The following is a 21,675-nucleotide window of genomic DNA, read 5'->3' as shown; positions in this document are numbered from 1 at the left end:
ATGTAGTATTTATCTTTCTCTTCTCTCATATTTCATGTAGCATCATGACCTTTAGATTCCTCCATCTTGTTGCGAATGGCAGGATTTCCTTCTTTTTTAAGGTTGAATATTCCATGCCTTTTCTTGTTTCCATATCTTAGCTATAGGGAACGATACTGCAGTGAATATGGGAGTACAGGTATTTCATTGAGATAATGATGTCATTTCCTTTGGATATATATCCAGACAGAAGTGGAACTGCTGAATCATATATGGCAGTCCTATTTTTAATTATTTTCATTCTGTTTTTCATAGTGACTGTACTAATTGACATTCCCACCAAAAATGTACAAGTGTTCCCTTTTCTCCACATCTTTGTCAACACTTGTTATCTCTTGTTTTTGGATAATATCTGACACCCACTGTAATATCCACTGTTGTTTATTTTTGTGTTCCTTTCACCTTTTATAGGGCCCAGAACATTATAACTGATTCTTGAATATTTAACTTTGAATGATATAAAAAATGGACATTGGGCATGAATTTTCACATGGGCTGGGAGAATTGGTGGTGATCATCTTCGGAAAGAATCTCAGATATGTGATGCTGGTAATCTCTTGTCGTAAATACGTATTGATGGTAAATCTTTTCTTCTAATAACAAAAAAAGCTTGGGGAAATGTCTGGCCCCAGAAAAAAACAAATTTATGTTCTGTCCTTATTTCTTGTCAGTCTAATCTGGAGTAAATGGTTTGCTGCTCAGAGATGGGGGCTAAATGAAATTGCTGGGGATGGGAGCTGTCCTGCTTATCGGGCAACCTCAGACTCTGGCTCTCAAGGGGAATTGGCTACCTAAACTAGTGCCCTCCACTGACCAGGCCAACATAAACATGACTGGGAACAGGGCAGTGTTTTTATGATCTTCAGTCCCTAGAGATCCTTGTTCACTGGGAAAGATACTCTCACTTCAGTGAGTACTTGCTTAAGACCCAGAGGCCTCTCACGGCAGGGGCTGCCTGGGACCACCTCTATGAACTGACTCACCTCCCCAAGTTTCCAGAGGGCCTCTTCCTGGAAGCCCTTCTAGATCAATGGGAATCAAAAGGCAAACACTTTCCCAGGACTGTGGTCCATGTGAACAAGGAATAAGCAATGGCCAGAACACCCCCTTTAGTTTGCCACCTTCTAGAAAGCAATCACATTTTCCTGGGACTATGGCCTTCTGTTGTTTTTCCTCCTTTTGTGCATAAGATAAATCATTTCAATCCCATTTGAATCCCAGTTGGATCTTACTTCCCCCATTCACTACACTTAGTCCTGGTATAGGTGAGAGAGAGAGACCCAGTTCTTAAACTCCAAGCTTCCAGGCTAATGACTAACTAGGTGAGTGTTTAAGAAGAATCTGTGGCTTGCTTGCCACAGGCAGAAATTCACATCTCTATCCCCTCAATATCACTGTGAGGCAGGGATTGTCACCTGCCACCCCCTCCATGGTAATAATGAGTATTTATTGAGTTCGTACTATGTACTAAATTCTGTGCTAAGCATTATGTGTGGATTGTTGCACATAATTCTCATAAAACCCTGAGGGGTAGATACGGTTATCATCCCTAATAAACAGAGGAGGAAAACAAGCCTCACAGAGGGTAAATTGGCTTGATGAGTCAGAACTGTTTGCTCTTTCTATTGGATTGAGCTTCCTTTTAGAGAGTTTGTGAATATTTTCTGGGGTGGAAAATCCCCATCTTTGAGAGCAGTTTTGAGTTTTGGAAGAGCCTTAATGGCAGAATCAGGGGTAGGAGATCAAGTTGATAAATACTGTTTGGGCAGATAGCAGGTGTGGCCTCAGGGAAGGGACTTGGCTTTCATATGTGAGGCAGAAGGCTGTTTCCAGGAATCCCTGCAGGGTTCCAGCCTTGCAGGCCCTTTGGAATTATTCAAGGCTTCTCAGTGTTCAGAGCACATAATATTCAAAATAGGATGGGATTTAGAGATTATCTAATTTAATCACCATGTTTTATAGAGTTAATTCAGAGAGATTTATGTTTATTAGACAAGGTCACCCACCTAGAGGTAGAATAGGAACTATAGCTCAGAGCTCATAAATCCCATCCTAGCGCTCTTTCCTTCCCTTAATACAGGAGATTAAATATCATCCTCTTTGGGTACTTTTATAAAAGGGTATTTTCTTTACTCAATGTATCCAAAATATAATCGTTTCAACATATTCTTTTTTTTTTAAGTTTATTTATTTATTTATTTATTTATTTAGAGTTTGAGCTGGGAGAGGAGCAGAGGGGGAGGGAGAAGGAAGGGGGAAGAATCTTAAGCAGACTCTGTGCTGAGTGCTGAGCCCAACATGGGGCTGTTATCTCACAGCCCTGAGATCATGACTTGAGCCGAAACCAAGAGTCGGATGCTTAATTGACTGAGCCACCCAGCCGCTCCTCAACATGTTCTTGATAAAAAATTGATAATGATAATGAAAATTTTACCTTTTTTCTTTCATGATTATTTATTGTGGTAAAATAAATATAACATGAAATTTACCATTTTAAGAATTTTTTAAATGTGCAATTTAGTAGCATTAAATTAGTTGTACAGTGTTGTGCAACCATCACCACTATCCATGTCTAGAACTTTCTGGTCAGTCCAAATTGAAACTATGTACTCATTAAAAATACCTCAATCTCCCCCACCCCAGCCCCTGGTAACCTCTCTCCTACTTTCTATCTCTATGAATTTGCCTGTCCTACATATTTCATATAAATGGAATCACACAATATTTGTCCTTTCGTGTGTAACTTGTTTCACTTAGCATAATATTCTCAGGGTTTATCTATATTGTCAAATGTATCTAAATTTTATTCCTTTTAATGTCATACAGTAATATTCTATTGTATATATATAGCGTCTTTTGTTTATCTATTTCTCTGTCGATGAGCACTTGGGTCATTTCCACTTTTTTGGCTATTGTGAATATAGTGTTGCTATGAATATTGGCAAACAAGTCTTTGAATTACTTTTTAAAAAATATTTTATTTATGAGAGAAAGAGAGAGAGAGGAGAAACAGAGGGGGCGGGAGAGGGACAAGTAGACTGTATGCTGGGCTTGATCCCAGGACCCCGAGATCATGACATGAGCTGAAACCAAGAGTCGGATGCTTCACCTTTCTAGCCACCTAGGTGTCCCTGAACTATTTTTAAAAAATGAAAATCTTATTTCGCTTAGCATAAGTCAGTCAGAGAAAGACAAATATCGTATGATTTCACTCATATGTGGAATTTAAGAAACAAAAAAATGAGCAAAGGAAGAGGGAGAGACAAGCCAAGAAACAGACTCTTAACTATAGAGAACAAACTGATGGTTACCAGAGGGGAGGTGGATGGGGGGGATGAGTGAAACAGGTGATGCGGACTAAGGAGGGCACTTGTGGTGAGCACTGGGTGTTGTATGGAAGTGCTGAATCACTATATTGTACGCCTGAAACCGATATTACACTGTATGTTAACTAACTGGAATTTAAATAAAAACTTAAAAAAATGAAAGCAGTGTTTAAAAGAAAAAAATGAAAATCTTAGGGCAAAGGGAAGGGTGGGGGAGATGGCAATAGAATATGAATAAGTTGGATTGCACTGGGATACTGTGAGAGTTTTAAAAGCAAAACATACATGCTTTATTAAATTGTCGATCTGGCCATGCTCTTAGGCATATGGGGGTAGGCAGGAGGGTACGATTTAAGGTTGAGTAATGCACAGGAAGATAGAAGAGGATGGAGGTTATAGGGAGAGACTTACTGAGGTTCAATCTAATAAAAAAATAAAAATTATTTGGGGTAAGTCCTGATACCTGAATCTCTACTTTTATAGAGCATGGGTATCTCTTTGTTTCTTTAGGGAAGTCACCCATTTCCTCCATCCTCTCTCTTTCATTCAGCCTATTCTATCTGCGTTGATTAGCTGCATGACTTTGGAGGCCACTTTACTACCTTTGAGCAGGGAATCACAATTGGATGCTTACAGATACATATACTAGGAAGGCCCTTCTCCAGGAGAGAGGTTAAGTGTCTGTGGTTTCCTTCTCCTAAGAAAGAGCCCACAGATTGGAGTCTCCCTCATGGTTTATCCACCCAAGTCCCCCACCCAAGATTTGTTCAGTGAAGCCATTAAGGGAACGAATGATTATAGTCAGATTTCAGCTTCTCATGAAATCTGATTTCAACTATACAATGGAAATATCCCACCTTGATGCAATCAGCATCTTTACAGTTGTGCAAACAGTACCTGGGGTGGGAAAGTAGACTAGGGAACCTCCTGTATCTTCAAATCTGAGTTTATAGGATTCTAGAAGTATAAAAGCAGTAGATATTACACTTAGCAAAATTTAAAATAGAATTTTATTATGTCTTATACCTAAGTTAAAACCCAGACATTCAAAATGTTTGACAGGTACAGAATATACTTAAAAAAGGGAAATATTATTGAGAATATATAAGAGATAAATAGACAAAAATATTCTTCCTTAATCTGGGAAGAAGCAGGCTGTGGAACATGAAAAGTGGCTATAAAACCTGAGTAGTATTCTGGATTTGTTGCTCATGAAGGCAGGGTTATGTCTCAACACAAATACATTCATCTTAATAAGGAACACAGCAGAGAAAAAACAGGATTTGCACAAGCTGGGGAAATAAATGGCAGATGTTAAACAGGAAGCAATATAACATGGGAATTAACTTACTGTATTTGGTTATCAAATTCAATTTCAAATCTTGGCACAGCACCCACAAACTGTATGGCTTCGTTATCTTGTTAATGAAAATCTCATTTCTCTCACTTGTAATGGGGGGCAAAAATGGTACCTACTCTAAAAAGTTGTTTTAAAAATCAGATAAAACCACTAAAGCACTTAGCATAGGGCCTAGAACATGATAAGCACTCAAGACATGTTCATTGGCATTATTGTGTAGGGCTTAGATAAATTCCCAGATAATGTATAGTAAACCAACAGTGAGGTCTGTGACAAGCTTTATTTTATGTAAATTGTCAGTTTCATTTTCTTCATTTTGAAAGTTGCACATCAGCTAAACAAGATCTCCATAATAAAGAAATTTAGAAAGTAAAAACAAAAATGAATCACTATTAATTTGAGCACATTTCCTTCAAGGCAGAGGTGCTTTTCAAATTAGTTTCAATCATGTGTCCTTATTGTTTATTTTTTAACATTATATGCATGTTTCATTTTATAGCAGATTCTTTAAAAGTCACACAATATTCCTTTTATATAGATTATTCCACATAATATTCCATTAAATTAATGGACCATACTTGAGTTTACTATTCCTTACTTTTATATATTATATCCTAGTATTTTAAATATGATTTCTCTAAATAATTGTGTAACCAATATATTTTATGAAAAACCTGCTTTCTGCACTTAGGGATATTTTGTTAGGATAAATTTCCAAAAGTGAGAATATAGCATTAAAGCATAGAACCTTTAAAAAGTTCTTGCTACATATGCCAATTACACCATCACCTTTGATGGTCATGAATTTATATTTCAACATTGTGAATTTTCATTAATAAAAACTGCTAATTTAATAGACAAAAATGCTGCCTAATTATTATTTTAATATATGATTTCTCAGATTACTAGTCAGGTAGAATAATTTTTTCCTTGTTAAAAAGCCAGTTGTATTTTTTTGTCACTCTTCTTTATGTTTTTTTACTACATATTGGGACATTGGTGGATTTTCTAATTTAAACTTTTGGTACAATAATAATATCAATAACATTTTGACCTATGGAAGGAAATCATGGTAGCCTCCAAACTTTCACCCCAAGCAGAGGCAGAATTCAGAGGCCACAGCTGAGAATATCATCGATACGCTTATAGGCAACTAGAATTAAGCTAGCATTAGGAAATCCTTATGTCAAGCCATTAAAGATAAGGGAAAGTAGAGTGGTAAGGATCACCTGTTCCCCACAGCCTGAGGGTCCTTGTCATAGCTGATCTTGAACATAGCTAGCACCCGAGTTCTGATCTGTTTGGTCTTGGCACCGTAGATGATGGGATTGATCACAGGAGGCAGAAGTAGATAAACATCACCCATGAGAACATGCACAATGGGATCAAGGCTGTTTCCAAAACGGTGAACCACTGAGAGGCCAATGAGAGGAACATAGAAGGCTAACACCACACCGATGTGTGACACACAGGTTCCAAAAGCCTTGGCCCGCTCTGACTTGGAAGGTAGTTGTAGAACTGTTCGTATAATCAGAAAATAGGACAAGGAGATGAAGAGGACATCCACGCCCATAACCAACAGAATGGCAGTAAGACCATAGATCACATTGGGCAACGTGTCTGCATAGGCCAGCTTCATCATATCCTGGTGCACACAGTAGGAGTGTGAGAGCACATTGGAGTGGCAGAAGGCCAGCCGCTTGATGAGCAGAGGCAGTGGGATAAAGAAGAGGGATCCACGGACCACAGCCACCATGCCAATCTGGGCTGTTACTGTATTGTTGAGCACTGCTGCATGGCGCAGTGGGTGGCAGATGGCTATATAACGGTCAAAGGCCATGGCTAGCAGGATAGTGGACTCAATAGCTGAGAGAGCATGAATAAAAAACATCTGGGTAATGCAGGCATCAAAAGTAATCTCCCGGGAATCAAACCAGAAGAGGGCGAGGATCTTGGGCATGGTGGATGTGGACAAGGCCAGGTCAATGGCTGCCAGCATGCAGAGAAAGAGGTACATGGGAGCATGTAGGCTGCGCTCTGTCCTTACGACGAAGACCACGATGCAGTTTCCAAACACTGCCACGGCATACATTGAGAGCAGGGGGAAGCCGATCCAAAAATGGGCTTCTTCTAATCCTGGGATACCAATAAGTACAAAGGTGGTATGTGTGAAGTTGCAGGAGCTCATAGCTGGCATCAAGAAGGGGGTGCTGGAGAGGGTGAGGTCACCCTGGCAGCCTGCTAGCCTGCTAGGACATGGAGCACAATCAGAGAGGCCAACCCTGGAAACCTGGGAACTGTATGCACCTTAGCTCTCCCTCTCCTACTCTCCCCTCTCACTCTTCCAAGCCCTTTAGGCTCTTTCATAAGCTCTGAAGCCCTCTTCCAAAGGGAAAAAGGATAGCTCAAACTCATTTATCAATTGCTCCTCTCAAGGTCCATTTACATTAAACATTTTTTTTTAGATTTATTTATTCACTTTATTTGAGAGAGAGAGCAAGCACAAGTGGAGGGAGGAGCAGAGGGAAAGGGATAAGCAGACTCAGTGCTGAGTGTGGAGCCCAACATGGGGTTTGATCCCAGAACCCCAAGATCATTACCTGAGCTGAAACAAAGACTGGAATGCCCAACTGACCGAGCCACTCAGGCACCTCCCATTTACATTTTAAAAATGGAACCTGGGGAGAACAATGCTTATCCCAAAATGTATCCTTTCCAAATTTCTTTGGACTCCTGGCCCACACCTTCATTACCTGGATATTGGATGGTCCTTTTCTCAGATAGATGTTAACAGATACTCTATTGAGAACCCTTTCCAGGTATGTTCTCTTTTCTTTTCTTTCCTTCAATTATTCATTCATTTTATAAGCATCTACTTATATGACCTACTATGTACAAGGCTATTTGCTAGATGCTCATGATACGGAGATGAGAGACACATCTTTTGCCCTTCAGATGCCCTACCTATGGTGGAAGATAGACAAGTAACCCAGTTATTAGAGTTTTGGAATAAGTGTTAGCTTAAGGTGTGCATTTAATGCATGAGAGGGGGAGAGGCACGATCAGAGGAACCTTCCTGGCAAAGATAATCCTTTTGTTCCATCTTCAAACATGAGTAGGAATTAGGCAGAGAAGAGAATAATGGGTATATGAAGCCAGTGGGGATAGGGAATTTTTTTTTTCCTTCAAATTTTCAGGATTCTGGGTCCCCAGGTCTAAGGCCAGCAAGGGGAAAAAGAAACACAAAAATGGCAATTTTTAAAAGATGAGGAAAAAACCTAAGAAAAAAAGACCACAAGTCAATCTGTTAAATAAAAAAAAGAAACTCCTTTGGAGGTCATCAAATGAAAAGGAGTAGCTCCCTCCAGTGAGTGACTTATCTGGAGATGAAGGTGCTGGCAGGGTGTGTGGCCTCCAGCAGATCCTAGCTGCCTGGCATGGTCCCTTGTGAAGGCTTTTCTCTTTGCTCCTGGCTGATGTGTTTCTCCACACCTGAAAGCTGCCTCCAGGCCACACGCCTTACCCCAAGGAGAACTTGGGTCGAGTCTTGATACTCCTAGAGCTTTGTCTTTCCTGGAACCTCTGCCAACGAGCCATTCATGTTAGGGAAAGCTTTTTGTTTTTGGAAGCCCAGCATTGCTCTGCCCCTGCCCTGCCCAAACACTAGGATCTGACCTCATCAAACACTTTCTCTGCTAGTCTCCTTAGGTACCCTGGTCTTTAGAGCTAATTGTTTCTAAAGAGCTAAAGGCTTGGCTTTAAGAAGAAGGACCTCTGAAACTTGGGAATTAACTCTGCAGGTGTCTTCATCAGTGGTAGTTATGTAAACTCTTCATCTCCCCAGGATTCTTCTTCACTCCTAATCTGGGTCCATACTGCAACTGGGAGATTCTCTTTCATTTGGCTTTAGGGGAGAGGGTTTGGAGACCAGCAGTCTTAAAATATAGTGTGATAAAATAGGAACTAAAAGATTTGACTTGGATTATCCCCATAATGAATAAGCAAGGAAGAACAAATCCAAGATTCAAAGGTCACAGAATTCACACCTCTGACCACTATTTGCTCTTCTCCCTATCCTCAGATCTTATGCAAAGACATAATAGCTACTCTCCTGACAAATGTGAGATCCCAAATTTGGCCACAAGCTGCTATCAGAGAATGAGAAGCCCTTTTAATAGGCATATAATTGCATCCTTCAGTGAGATAAAAGATAGCTTATGTCTTGTATCCATCCAACCATCTATGTATCTATCATGGGTAGCTTAGGGAGAGAGATTCAGAAATCTAAACAAGTCAGGCTGAAAAGTATGGGTAATGCTAAGGAAACTTCCCTGGAGGGAGGCCAGCTCACTGGACCTCTGTGTCCAAGAGAAATGGGGCCCAGGATGAAGGAAAAGGCGTGGAGGGGTTGCAGGGAGAGCACAGTAATGTATTTCCCCTTTCCCTAAGCCTCTTGCCCATGCTACAGTGTGAGTACCCACAGATATAAAGGTCTTTGTTGGCCACAGAGTTGGATCCTTTCCTGACTCCTCTTTCTGCAGTGCATCTTTTCTGTTTTTCTAGTAGCAGTCTAAGACTTTGGGCCATTATCTTGTCTCCCCAGTTACCTATCCCAGAAGACCTCATATCTCTCTCCCATGTTGCCTGGCCTTCTGCCTAAAGTGACCTTTGGCTAGAACCAATTTTAGCTTCTCTTTGGGTCTGAATGTGGCTTTTGCGTTCATTCTTACTTGCCTTTCCGGACTGTCTGCTAGTGCTCTGGGACATTTCTTCTCAGCCTGTGAAGGTGCATTTGGGTTTCCCCCTTCTGCCATGAGACAGTTGTGGAGTCCTCAGGGTCTCTTAGGATGGTAGGAGTTTGGCCTTCCCACTCCCAAGTGAGGGTGCACTCACTTGAAAACCACGCAATTCTAGGAGAGAGCAGCTGGAGCTGGCTCACCCTTTCAAGCACAGGCCTATTTATAATGCTGCCTAGGAGGCCCATGGGAACAGGCTGTGGGAGTACAGACTGAGGCCCCTGGGGCTTGGCAGGCAGGGGACAGTATCTCCATGTTCACTTGTATGTCACTTCCATGGGCTTCCCACTGTTTCTGTCTGGTGTGTGTGTGTTGTGGGGCATGATCACAAAGGGGGCACTGCCACTGCCTCTGCCGTCACTCCCACACTTACACATCCAGGGCTCTTGACAATCTGTCCCCATTCTTCCAAATAACTCAGACTCCCCCAGGTAGCAGCAGTGGTTAGAGCTTTTCCTCATTAGCCACTTTGCTAGACATGACAGGCAACATGGATGTATAGTTATGTCCCTGGGCTCTCAGAGTTCACATCCTCTTTAAAAACCAAAATGGGTACAAAAAACCAGTAATTCCCATAACTCAGAATAAGGGCATGCACTTCAGTTTTTCATTCCCAGCTTTTCTTTCAGTTGATGAAATAGACCTTGAGGTAGGGAAGCCACTCTCTTGCACCTGTGTTACCGATAGGGAATGGATGAGATGAAGGCTCTTTGCCTTGGTCGCAGGGTTATTAGTGATAATATTGGTCAGAGAACTAGGTATTCTGATTCTTTATTCACTTGCATTTAACAAATATTTATCAGGGGTCTGCAATGTAACAAGATATGCAATTATTTTTTTAAGCCCACCGTTATGGATTATACATCCTGATGAGAGGGACACACAGTCCATAGTTAATATGAGAAACTAAATAGTTTCTCCTTATGACTACCTAAGGAGAAAAAATAAAGGGAAGAAGAGAACAGGTAAATATTGGGATGGGCAGTTGAAATTTTAAATGAAGTTGGCAGGGAATGCCTCACATAATGGAGTCATTTGAGGAGAATTCTGGAGGGAGTAAGCAATATATCCATGAGATCTCTGAGGAAGACCATCCAAAGGAGAAAGAACAGAAACTGCAAAGCTTCTGAGAAGGGAGTATATCTGGGGGTTTAGAATAACGAGGCCAGTGTGCCTGAGCAGAGAGACCAAAGAGAAGAATAATAGAGAGATAGATAGAGATAGATAATAGGGAATTGGATCATATAGGGCTTTATAGGACTTTTTACAGGACAGTTAAAGATTTCAACTTGAATTCAGGCAGCTACAACAGCAGCCGTGTGTCTACTATTGCCCTGGCTTTCAGGAAAGTCTCCAGTTCATTGTGAGCTTGTCCACTTTGGGCAGAGGTGACATTTGCTCTGCAAATCACCCATTCCCAAATTGTCCAAATTACCCACTCCCTAGTGAGAAAAGCTTATAAGTTTTCAGGATTGTTGGATAGTAGGGCCATCCATAGGTTATTGTGTGTAGGGGGTGGTGAGGTAGGAGAGAAACATCTGTAGAAGTAGTATGAACATCTTGGCTGTCTGGTTTTTTAGACTGAAATTCCTTCTCATTCTGATTTTTAGAACTCTGTGTACGCCATCATTCTTCTCGAAGTTTCTTTCTTCCCCCCCACAAACAAACAAATATCCAGCCTATAAATCTACATCATCTGAACTTTTTCACTTCTTTCCAACAGTGAATGAGTGAGTCGTAGTCCCTGGTCTTGGGAAGTGGTCACAGAGTCTGTGGTGAGGAAACAGTTATAGGAGAGTCTGAAAAGGGATGTCCTGAGAAAGAAGCACAAGGTACTGCAGAAGCACCTGGAAAGGACACCAGACAGGCTTGAGAAATCAGGAAATGTCTCCAAGAGAAAGTCATTTCTATTCTAAGTCAGGAGAAGGGAAATAGTGAGGGTGCTATAGAGGGAGGTAACAGCTTCTGCAAAGGCTTATGAGTGATCCAGAGCAATCACAACTAAGAAATGCAAGTGGTTTGTTGTGCCTGGAGCACTGAACAGAGGGCAAGCAATGAGCCTTGAGAGGTAAATAGAGCCAGTTCTTTCAGGGTTACTATTATTTTATTATGTGGCAGACCCTGGTTTGGGGTCTGGAAGGCAGCATGAATGAAACAAAATTCTTATTCTCAAAGATCTTACCTGGTAATGGGGAAACTAGAGAAGAAATAAATAGGTATTTAATATTTTGGTGGGTGTAGGGAGTGCCAGGTATTAAAAATAAGATAGCTAAGGAAGAGAGTGAATGCAGACAGGAATTGAGGGAGAGTTGGTGGTGTTATTTTTAGTGTCAGGGGCCCTGTAGGAAGGTAACACTTAGGCAGAGACCTGCATGAGGTGAGGCAGTAAGTCACGAGGGTGTCTGAAGAATATTCCAAGTAGGGAGGACAGAAAGTGTGAAGTTTGGGGTGCCTGGATGGCTCAGTCTTTAAGTGTCTGCCTTTGGCTCAGGTCATGATCCAAGAGTCCTGGGATCGAGTCCTGCATTGGGCTCTCTGCTCCGCGGGAAGCCTGCTTCTCCCTCTCCCACTCCCCCTGCTTGTGTTCCCTCTCTTGCTGTCTCTCTCTCTCTGTCAAATAAATAAATAAAATCTTAAAAAACAAAAACAAAGTGTGAAGTTTGATGTTGAAGCATGGTATGGTGAGTTTAAGGAAATATTTGGAAGTGGTGCAGGTGTAGTAGAATGAATAAAGGGGAGAGTAGTAGGAGATGAAGTTGGGATGGTAGAGGGGAGTTAAATCATATAGGTCCTAATGAGATATTATAATGACTATAATGAATAGAATTTTCCTTGGGTAAGACAGGGGGCCACTGGACATGTTGAACGGAAGTGGCATGATCTGTTTTATGTATTAAAATAATCATTCTAACTACCATGGGGAGAGTAAAGCAAAAGTGGATGAAGGAAGATCTACTAGGAGACTGTTATATTTCAGGTCCAAGATGATGATGGCTTGGCACATGGTGGCAGCAGTAGAGGTGGTAGAAAGTAGCTAGATTCCAGGTATTAATATCTGGAATATCTGAAAAAGAGTCATCAGCATTTGCTGATAGGTTGGATATGGAGTGGGAGAGACAGACAGGTATCAGTAGTAACTCCAAGAATTCTATCTCAGCAACATGAAAAATAGAGTTTCTGAGTTAGGAAAGACATGATTGATGTGAATATTAGGATATGTTTTTGGACATGATGAGTCTGAGATGACTATTAAACATTCAAGTAGGAGTACTGATACACAGGATATGAGTCTGGACTATAAATATTAATTTGGGATTTGCCAGCATGTAGGTGGGATTCAAAGCCATGATGCTAGATGAGATAACCAAAAATGGGAATATAATGAAGAAAAAACAGGTCTGAGAACAAAATCCTAGAACATTCCAACATACAAAGATCAGGGAAATGAAGACCAACAATAATGGAGCCTGAAAATGTTATTGTCAAACATACTGAGAATTTTGACACCATCCTGGTTATTAAATAGTACTGTTGTCACTTAACAAATTCCCTGTAGATACGACTGACTAATCCTTCCTTGCTGGATCTGCTGCCACCTATAGGGCCTATCTTTACTGAGTGATACCAATGTGTCATTGAAATATGTGCTTTAAATATTTGAGAATTAATGGACATCCCCAGGTTGGAAATAATAATTAACTTCCTGAATTAAGCCATTATATGAAGCATATGCCACAAATTAAACATTTCCAAGTAAATGACACAAAGCGAAATTCATTTGCGATTCTTAGTCATTTTTGAGTTTCTGCTGGGGCAGAAGGTTGATGGAAGGCAGAGAGAAATTCTGGAATATGTTTAGTTTGGAAAGAATATCAGGTAGAAATACATTTGTATTTTTCAGGTTTGAAAATTATGTTTTGGGCTTTTTCTCCGTAATTTGGTTGAAAATTTCTAGAGGATAGAGTTGTGGGGTTTTTTGTTTATTTGTTTTGCTTCTTTATGTCCCCTAGTACAAATTACATAGACTCATATATATGTATATATACAAATTATATACATGTATACTTATATTTAGTTTATATTATCGGTAGAAGTATAGCTAAAGTTGAGAGTTGGGGGACCCTGGAATCAGTTTGCATGCATGTGAAATATGGTTCTGTTGTTTATGAGCTGTTTAAGCAAGTAACTTAACATTTTTGTGCCTCAACTTTCTCATTGCTCAGAGAAGTAACTACCTTATAATGTTGTTTTAGATATGTGTTAGTAAATGGAAAAAACACTAAGAACTGTGACTAGTCAAAGGAAATAATAAATGTTAGTAAAAATTATTATTGCGTTAGAAAAATACTACCTATTTCTCCTAAAGGAGCAGCTTTCTCATAATGTGTCATTCCAACTGCTCTAAAGTGGACAAAGTCAGAAGATACAGTTTGTTGGCAGGATAAACAACAGTTCAGAATGAACAGTGATGGGTGGGAGAAATGATAGATTTAGGGCTTTACACTGTTCATTCCTTCTATTTTTATGTGTCTGTCTCCTCAGCTGTAAAATAAAAAGTCAAGCTAGCTGATGTTCTAAATATATGCCAACTTTAATTTTAAATTTTTGTTTCATGATCACCAGTTTTGTTTTAAATTGACAATGTAGGCCATCTCTAGAATTCTGTGATTCTATGTATCTTTGGAATGGAGAATTTTTATCACAGCTCTGCGTATCTGTTTGGTCTTCACACTGTAGATATTGGGGTTCATTACAGGAGAGATCAGGAGGTACGTGTTAGCAATCATTGTATGAACATAGGCTGGGGCTTGTTTCCCAAATCTGTGAACAAAGGACAGACTGATCAATGGAAGGCAGAAAATAGCAACAGCCCCAATATGGGAGATACATGTGCTGAAGGCTTTCTTCTTCTCTTCTGGGGATGCAATGCTGAGGACAGTCTTAATAATCAAAATGTAAAAAAGGAGGATGAGGATTGAGTCCACACCAACAGTAGAGATCATGGCAGTCAACCCAACTGCATTGCTGATCCTGGTTTCTGTGCATGAGAGCTTCATTACATCAGGGTGGAAGCAGTAGGAGTGGTGGAGCACGTGGCTGTGGCAGAAGGACAGTCTTTTAAGAAGTGCAACCATTGGTGTCAGCCTTAGTGTCCCCCTGATGACAATTGCCACTCCAATTTGAGCTATTCTGGAATCAGTTAAAATGGTGGCATACCTGAGTGGATTAGAGATGGCCACAAAACGACCAAAGGCCATGGCCAACAGCACTGAGGATTCCATGACAGTGAAGAGTTTAATAAAGAACATCTGTGACAAGCAGGCATTAAAGCTGATCTCCCTGACGTCGAACCAGAATATACCCAACATGGTGACCGGGATGGATATGGACAGGCCGAGGTCAGTGGTGGACAGCATGGAGAGGAAATAATACATGGGTTCATGGAGGCTGGGCTGGGTGACAATGGCAAAGAGGATCAGGCTGTTTCCTGAGAGGGTGGTTATGTAGAGAAAGCAGAAGGGAATGGAGATCCAGGTGTGGAAGGCTTCCAGCCCAGGAACACCAGTTAGCAGGAAAATGATGGAAGTAGATGTGGTATTCCAGAAGTTTGAAATGCTGGATTAAAAATACAGAGTTCCAAGATGAAACTCTGGAACAACAACAAAACTGCATTTTTTGGTATTAATCCAATTACAAATAATTTTATTCAACCAAAACTAACCGAAGACAAATATTTATATACTATGTAAAAATGAATTTCTCATTGAAATTGATAAAGGAATCATTAAGATTTCAACTGCTGTAGTAGGGTACCATTCTTTTTCTTATATGTACCTCAGCCCATCATTTTTCTTTCCTGGGACCCTTTGCTGGTAGCTATGTTCATACTGTGTGACCTTTCCTTCCATTTCTCCAGCCCAGAGATGACTGGACGAAGGGAAGTCACTTTAGTCAAGATTGGTCAATTATATTTCACCTTTTCTGGATTTTCAAATTGTGATAAAGAGGTAGCAGGTTAGTTTTTCCATATAGTTGGCATCGGAGAAAAGTAGACTGGGACTGTGGAGCAGCAATACTATATCGGCCTCAAGTGTAGAAAGCAGAGAAGCTTATAGACAATTTGGGAAGCCAGAAAATATTGAGAGAGATACTTATGATAAAAAACACATATGACACGCTAACAGATGGCTTAGGCACCAGTGCAGTCATGTGCAGATTGTCTATGGTATCTAACCTTGAAAGTGACACCTGCAGTGTAGCATCTGGTGTCTCATTTGGGAGGTGGAGTTAGAACACAGACCTACCACCTTAGAGGCCTCTGTCCCCCCCCAACCCCCCCATATGATATAGCATGCTGCCTTATACAGATAGAGTTCTCTCTTCATCTGCCTGAAGATTGGTTGTTCTCCATTTTGTTAAGACATACTTCTCAGGAGATATTTCATAGAATTTTACTGTTTTGCCTTGGAGGGAAAGATATACCTTTACTGTGAACATTACATTTCATTTTTCATTGAGTACAGAATTTCAGGCTCTTCAGATGGGTATGTATGAGTTGAAATGGGAGTCTTGGGAAAGCAGACATTAGGGCTGTGACTGGAGAGGGTTCAGTCAGTAAGGTAACTATTCCTCAGGGGAACCTAAATGTTTTCCAGACCACTCAAGTTCACTCAGATAAAGTACCTCAAGGATTCCCTAAAGAAATCTTAGTTTAAAAAAATTGGGAAATATTTAATTGAAATCAATGAAAAATTAGAGGAAAAAGAAGTGCTAAGTTACATGAATTGACACAATAAGTAAACTATAACTTTAGACTCTACAGTTTAGAGTCATAAGAATGTCCTCAGGGAACCAATGAAATTACTGTTAGAAATGTATGATCAAACCTCCTAATAGGAATAAGAGTTGACAGAAAGGAAACATTCATTAAGAAAGGGAGCATTTTCTTTTTGGCAGTGCTTCTGGTGCCTGTTTATTGAGTGTCATGAATACAACTGACATTATGCTGAAATGAATTGGATACAGATTTGCTCAACTGGCATGCATTTCAGTTAATTATGAAACTTTGAAAGTTAACAAGTTTAACAAATTTGATGTTTAACAAGTTCTATTAGCACTTTTCATAAATATATTGATTTCTGAAAACACTTTTAGTAATTATAGTTTTTAAAAATACATATTGATCAGAAAGGCAAACTAAAACTCTACTTATTAAATGAATAGTACTTATGATAATTTAAAAAAAGGGGCTCACCTCTCATGTTCCGCAAGTCTTTGACCTGTTTATTTACTATTAATTTCCGGAACCTGGGTCTCAACTTTTGAGGTTAACAACTTCCTGGAGTCCATGGAAGCTAGAGTAATTATGAAAAAGTTCATAATTGCACACACAGTTCAACTGTGTGTAAAAGGCTTGGGGTATGGAGAAGTCTTCTTAGGAAAATCAGTGCTTGAAAGATTGCTATGTTTTGTGTAAATAGAAATGAAGTATTCCAAGGCTACTAGAGTGGCATATGTGAAAGTGTTGAGCCAGAATGAACTCTTAAAGAGTTTAAAATCAAGTGAGGGAGAAAGAATAGCACCGTTTATAAATAACTTCAACATCTAGGGTCCAATGGTGAATGACAAAAAAGAATTCTGGGGGTGCAGAGTGCCTCCATACATGTCACTTATGTCTAGCTGTCATGAAGATTTTCACGATGCTTGTCGCTATGACGTGCAAAGATTGAGGTGTAACTTTTGTTATTGAGTGCTAGGAAATTTCATAAGAGATCTTTTTTTTAAAATTGTTACTAGAACAATTTCTCTTTCATCCTAATTTCTTCATGGCTCCCTTTACATTATTTTATTAATTTAAACAATTTATTCATTACACATTTTCATTCTTGTCAGTTTTTTCCCTTCCCTTTCTTGTTGAGGGATCAGAAGAAAAACATAATGTGTAGGCTGAACTGATCTGAATTGAGTCTGGCAGAAGAGAACTCCCTCAAATTCCTTCCTTTCCATTGCTCTACAACTGTGTCTTCCTGTACCCTCTCCTCATCCATGCTGGGTGCAGACATAGAAGATTCCTTATTGGTTTTCATAGCCAATAACTCCATCTAAGCTCTTGATCACCCATCACCAATGCTTAGTTCATTTCAGTATCAAACTGGGAGCTCACTGGGTATTGTGTCAGCAGTAAGGATATGAAGCAAATAAAATGACAGTGGTTTGGTGCCTGAGAAAACCAGAGAGGTTGTCAACACCTCATCTTTTTAAGGCTGAAAACTGTATCTTTAATAAGAGCCCAGTGACTCCTATGAAAATGAAAAATTACCAGTTTGGGGAACACCTACTACATGCCAGGCACACTGCATATAAGAGGATTCAGAGACAAATACCTCTAGCTGTAGAGTGCATTGGATGAGGTATTTCTAAGTGATAAGACAGGATAGTTTGGAGCGACAGATTCTGAGTGTGTGTATACATGAATGTGTCTGTGTGTGTCAAGAAGAATTAGTTCCAAGAACTCTTAACTGAGTAGATGAATTAGAACTGTGTAATGTTTTGATGGGTGGATGTGAGTTTACAAGGATTTAAAGCAGGAAAATGGTGTTCTTGACATAGATAAAAACATGAGCAGAAACCAAATGAAATAATAACAGGGTTGGTTGGACAACTACAACAAAATTAAAATGCTGGAGCCTTAAATATGATACTGGGTGACGTGGGAGCTGAGCAAGAGAAATCAGCCGGGCCAGGACATGAACACCTTTCATTCCATGGAAAGGAGAGGGAACTTCAATTTTAGTTGCAGAGCATCAAGAGCTAGGCGTTTCCAAATATTTTATGAATAACTAAACAAATCATTCTCATTTCTTCTCCCTTAACCCTAACAAAATTCCTTTCCTTCTTTAGTATCTTAGGTAGTACCAGTGGCTCCCTTTCTGCAGCTTCAGTTCTCAAGTTATACCCCAAACCATTAATGAAAGCTTCCCACACATTTATATAGATGTTTTCAACATGACATTCAATTCAACTAAGATATATTGACCATCTTTCTTAATTGGCCCCTGTGCTTTGTTAGTATGGGAAATAAGAGACAAACCCTGTTTCTCTCTCAATTTCCTGCCTTATCTTTTATAATGACAAAACACATTATTTGAAGGACAGTCTGCCTGTGTTTATTATCCCTTCACCTTCAGTAATAATCTGGGTTCTTTCTCTAATGACTCTCAGGAAATTCTCCAACTCATGTCACCAAACACTTTCTAAATACCAAGTCCAAAAGTTTATCTTCAGATTTGTTTTCCTCTCTCTCATCTCAAATTTTCACAGTTTTAGGCACCTTTTCTTTAGGCACTTTCTCCTTCATTAGCTTCAGTGTAGTTATTCTGTGTTTTTATTTAATTTCTTTATTGAACAGTATTTTTGCTCTGTCTTTTCAGTTGTGTTTTTTAAGAGTCCTTTTCTTTCAAGGAGCCCCTGTTTTTTTTTTTTACTTTTATTTCATTATGTTATATTAGTCACCATACAATATATCATTAGTTTTTGATGCAGTGATCCATGATTCATAGAAAGAAGCCCCTGTTTTTTTCTTCTCTCTGGTATACTCTCTTTGGAATATCTTAGTTTTTCCCACAGCTTTAAATAGCACTTATATTCAGATGACATGCGAATCTGAAATCTAATTATAGATTCTCCTGAGTTCTATATTTCAAAAGTTAACAGGATCTTTGAAGCCATGGCAAAATGTCTGGGCTGAAACTTGAAGGCAGTCATGAATCCTGGAACTAGAGTGAGGTGATCAAGTAGGCAATTTGAAAAACTAATGGGCAGCAGTTTGGAGAACAGGTCAAAGCTCTCTGCTTAGTGCCAGTGGGAAAAAAATGAATGAACTATCTACCCTTGAGGCATACTCCCATCCATAATCCCTCAGATACCCCAATCACAATATGAGCCAAATGGATCTCATTCCTTCCCCCATTCCAAACCCAACTCTCTCTCCTATGCCTCATTTGTCTGTAAATGACATCAAACTAACAGATCATCTAATCAGAGTTACTGCCCTCACATACACACATACACACACTTTTCTCCCTCTCTCTCATCCCCTACATACCAATGTTCATTAAATACTTATTGATTTTACTTCTAAAATGTCAAAAACTGGAGAATCCGGAGTTTTCTATTTGAGGGCTGAGTAATAGCAATGTGGTTCATAGTGGGTGCTTAAAGCTGTACTTCATTGTGCTTTCCTTAATTGAACAGACTTACCTGTTCATATCAAAGAATAAAGGGGGACTAATGGATTTATCAGGGGGAGGTACTAAAATTCCCCCAAACTACTCTGTGCTGCTATCGCCCTGGAATCTGTTCAATCCATCCTCTCCAATCCATGTACAACCTTCCTTTTCTCTTGTAAGAGATAAGCTATAGTCTCCTAATTAATTTTCCTGTCCTCCCAGATCACAGTGATGCTCTTCTTTCATTGAACTATTATGAGCTATGGCTTCTATGTCTTTAACTCCTGAACAACCATATAGCATTATCAATATTGTCCAAGCCATTGATAATGGCATCGCTATAACATGTGACTGATCTAGGTTCAGGTCCTTGCTTAGACACCAACTAGTTTTGAGACTTTTTGTAGCAATAATAAAAAATATTACTCATAACAACAGCTACCATTTATTGGAATTTGTTCTGTGAAAGTTACAGAGCTAAGCATTTGAGAAACATTCTTTTAATTCTTATTACAACATCATTTGGCAAGTATTACTAAATTCACTTTGATTCCTCTTTTCTGGTAACCGAGTATGAGAGAGGTTATGAAACATATTCAGAATCACACACAGCTAGTGAATGTCAGAATTGGAATTTTAAACCCAATTTTTAAAAAAAAATTCCCACACTATGCTCCCCAAAACTATGGTTTCATGTATAAGTAGTGTAAACTTTCTTTGATCAAGTTTCCTCATCTATAAGGTAGACTATATACTGCACCTAATACAGTGCCTTGCATGCAGTAAGTGTTCAAAATTGGTATTTTTTTAAAGTTTTAGTAAGAATAATTGGGCTTAGAAATGTGTTATTCAGCTCCTGACAACCTCTTTGGTTTTCTCAAGCACCAAACCACTAACTATGATAACTTATATATAAATGATTAAGCTATTTGCTTAACAAACCACAAACTATGCAAACCACATGGGGCAGACAAAATGCCCTTTCTCTGCAGGTTTCCTGAGAATAAATAATTCTATAAATTCTGCTGTCCACCTCAGCCCACCATCTCACTATCTTATCTAATTCTGAACATTGTGAGAAAATTCTTCCTGTGGATAAGAAAGTTTGGCTCACCTAGAGTCAAGTCTTTTCATCGAACAAAATGGTTTTACTTACAGAGTTTGTACAGCAGTTCTGCTTGTCCCTCTCAGGTTGACTCAGAAGGTTGAGGAGACTTCAGATTCCAGGGGGAGGACCGAGTTTATGAGGAGACTTGTTCCAGCCTGAATGGAGACAGGCACAGAGCTGAGAGGCCCATTCCTGCTGGTGGTGTCACTCACTGTGTCTCCAGGGGTATGGTGGTTCCCAGAAGGCTTCTTTTGCCTTATACAGTCTTTGTCTGTTTGTTCCATTACGCAATTACTTATTGTGGTCATGTGCTTTATAGGCTGATGTAATTTTTTTTTGTCCTTGTGCCCTTTTATTGAAGTGTTTTTTTGTAAAAATAATTTTAAGACATAATTCACATATCATAAAATTCACCCATTTAAAATGTACAATTCAATAGTTTATAGTAAATTTACTGAGTTGTACAAGCATCATCATGGTCTTTTAGAAAATTTTATTACTGCAAAGAGAAATCCCATGCCCCTAAGCAGTCACCCTAAAGAGTATTTTAAAAAATGAAATATTATACTAAATTGCTAAAAGGAATCTCCTCTGGTGAGTGCAAATCACATTCCACTCAGTAACTCATTAGCATCTATTACTATTTATGGCAGTCCTGTTTCATTAGTCTGTGCTTTTTAGCAGACTGTCTCTTATGACTAGGAAAAAAAATAATTTACTCATCTATACATACATCCAGTAAATATTGCATAAGACTATCCTATATTCCAAACATCATGCTAACTGCTGGAGATTAAAAAAAAGGGGGATACTACAC

General features: G+C 39.4%; 2 protein-coding genes across 3 annotated transcripts; both read right to left on the bottom strand.

The window, feature by feature from the left end:
- Positions 1-4,352: 4,352 nt before the first annotated feature.
- On the bottom strand, positions 4,353-21,075 carry LOC118004308 (olfactory receptor 51E2). Of its 2 annotated transcripts, none has more exons than XM_034995621.1 (2): positions 20,907-21,075; positions 4,353-6,974 (listed from the first exon to the last, which is right to left on the bottom strand). In XM_034995621.1, exon 2 carries the CDS (start codon positions 6,920-6,922, stop codon positions 5,951-5,953), a length of 972 nt encoding a protein of 323 aa, XP_034851512.1. In that variant the 5' UTR covers positions 6,923-6,974; positions 20,907-21,075; the 3' UTR covers positions 4,353-5,950. The 2 variants fall into 2 exon arrangements, with proteins under 2 accessions (XP_034851512.1, XP_034851511.1); XM_034995620.1 differs by having other exon boundaries at positions 4,353-6,971.
- LOC118004009 (olfactory receptor 51F2-like) lies at positions 13,496-19,789 on the bottom strand. Its single transcript, XM_034995135.1, has 2 exons — positions 19,782-19,789; positions 13,496-15,137 (listed from the first exon to the last, which is right to left on the bottom strand). Exons 1-2 carry the CDS (start codon positions 19,787-19,789, stop codon positions 14,192-14,194), a joined length of 954 nt encoding a protein of 317 aa, XP_034851026.1. The 3' UTR covers positions 13,496-14,191.
- Positions 21,076-21,675: the final 600 nt, after the last annotated feature.

This window comes from Mirounga leonina, unplaced genomic scaffold, assembly GCF_011800145.1.
Source record: "Mirounga leonina isolate KUSES-001 unplaced genomic scaffold, KU_Mleo_1.0 Mir_92, whole genome shotgun sequence".
Taxonomy (NCBI): Eukaryota; Metazoa; Chordata; class Mammalia; order Carnivora; family Phocidae; genus Mirounga; species Mirounga leonina.
Note: the sequence above shows the minus strand (reverse complement) of the source record. Positions and strands in the feature narration are given on the sequence as shown.

Excerpts from the sequence above, each read along its gene's own strand:
- LOC118004308 (XM_034995621.1), bottom strand. The coding sequence starts at position 6,922 with ATGCCAGCTATGAGCTCCTGCAACTTCACACATACCACCTTTGTACTT.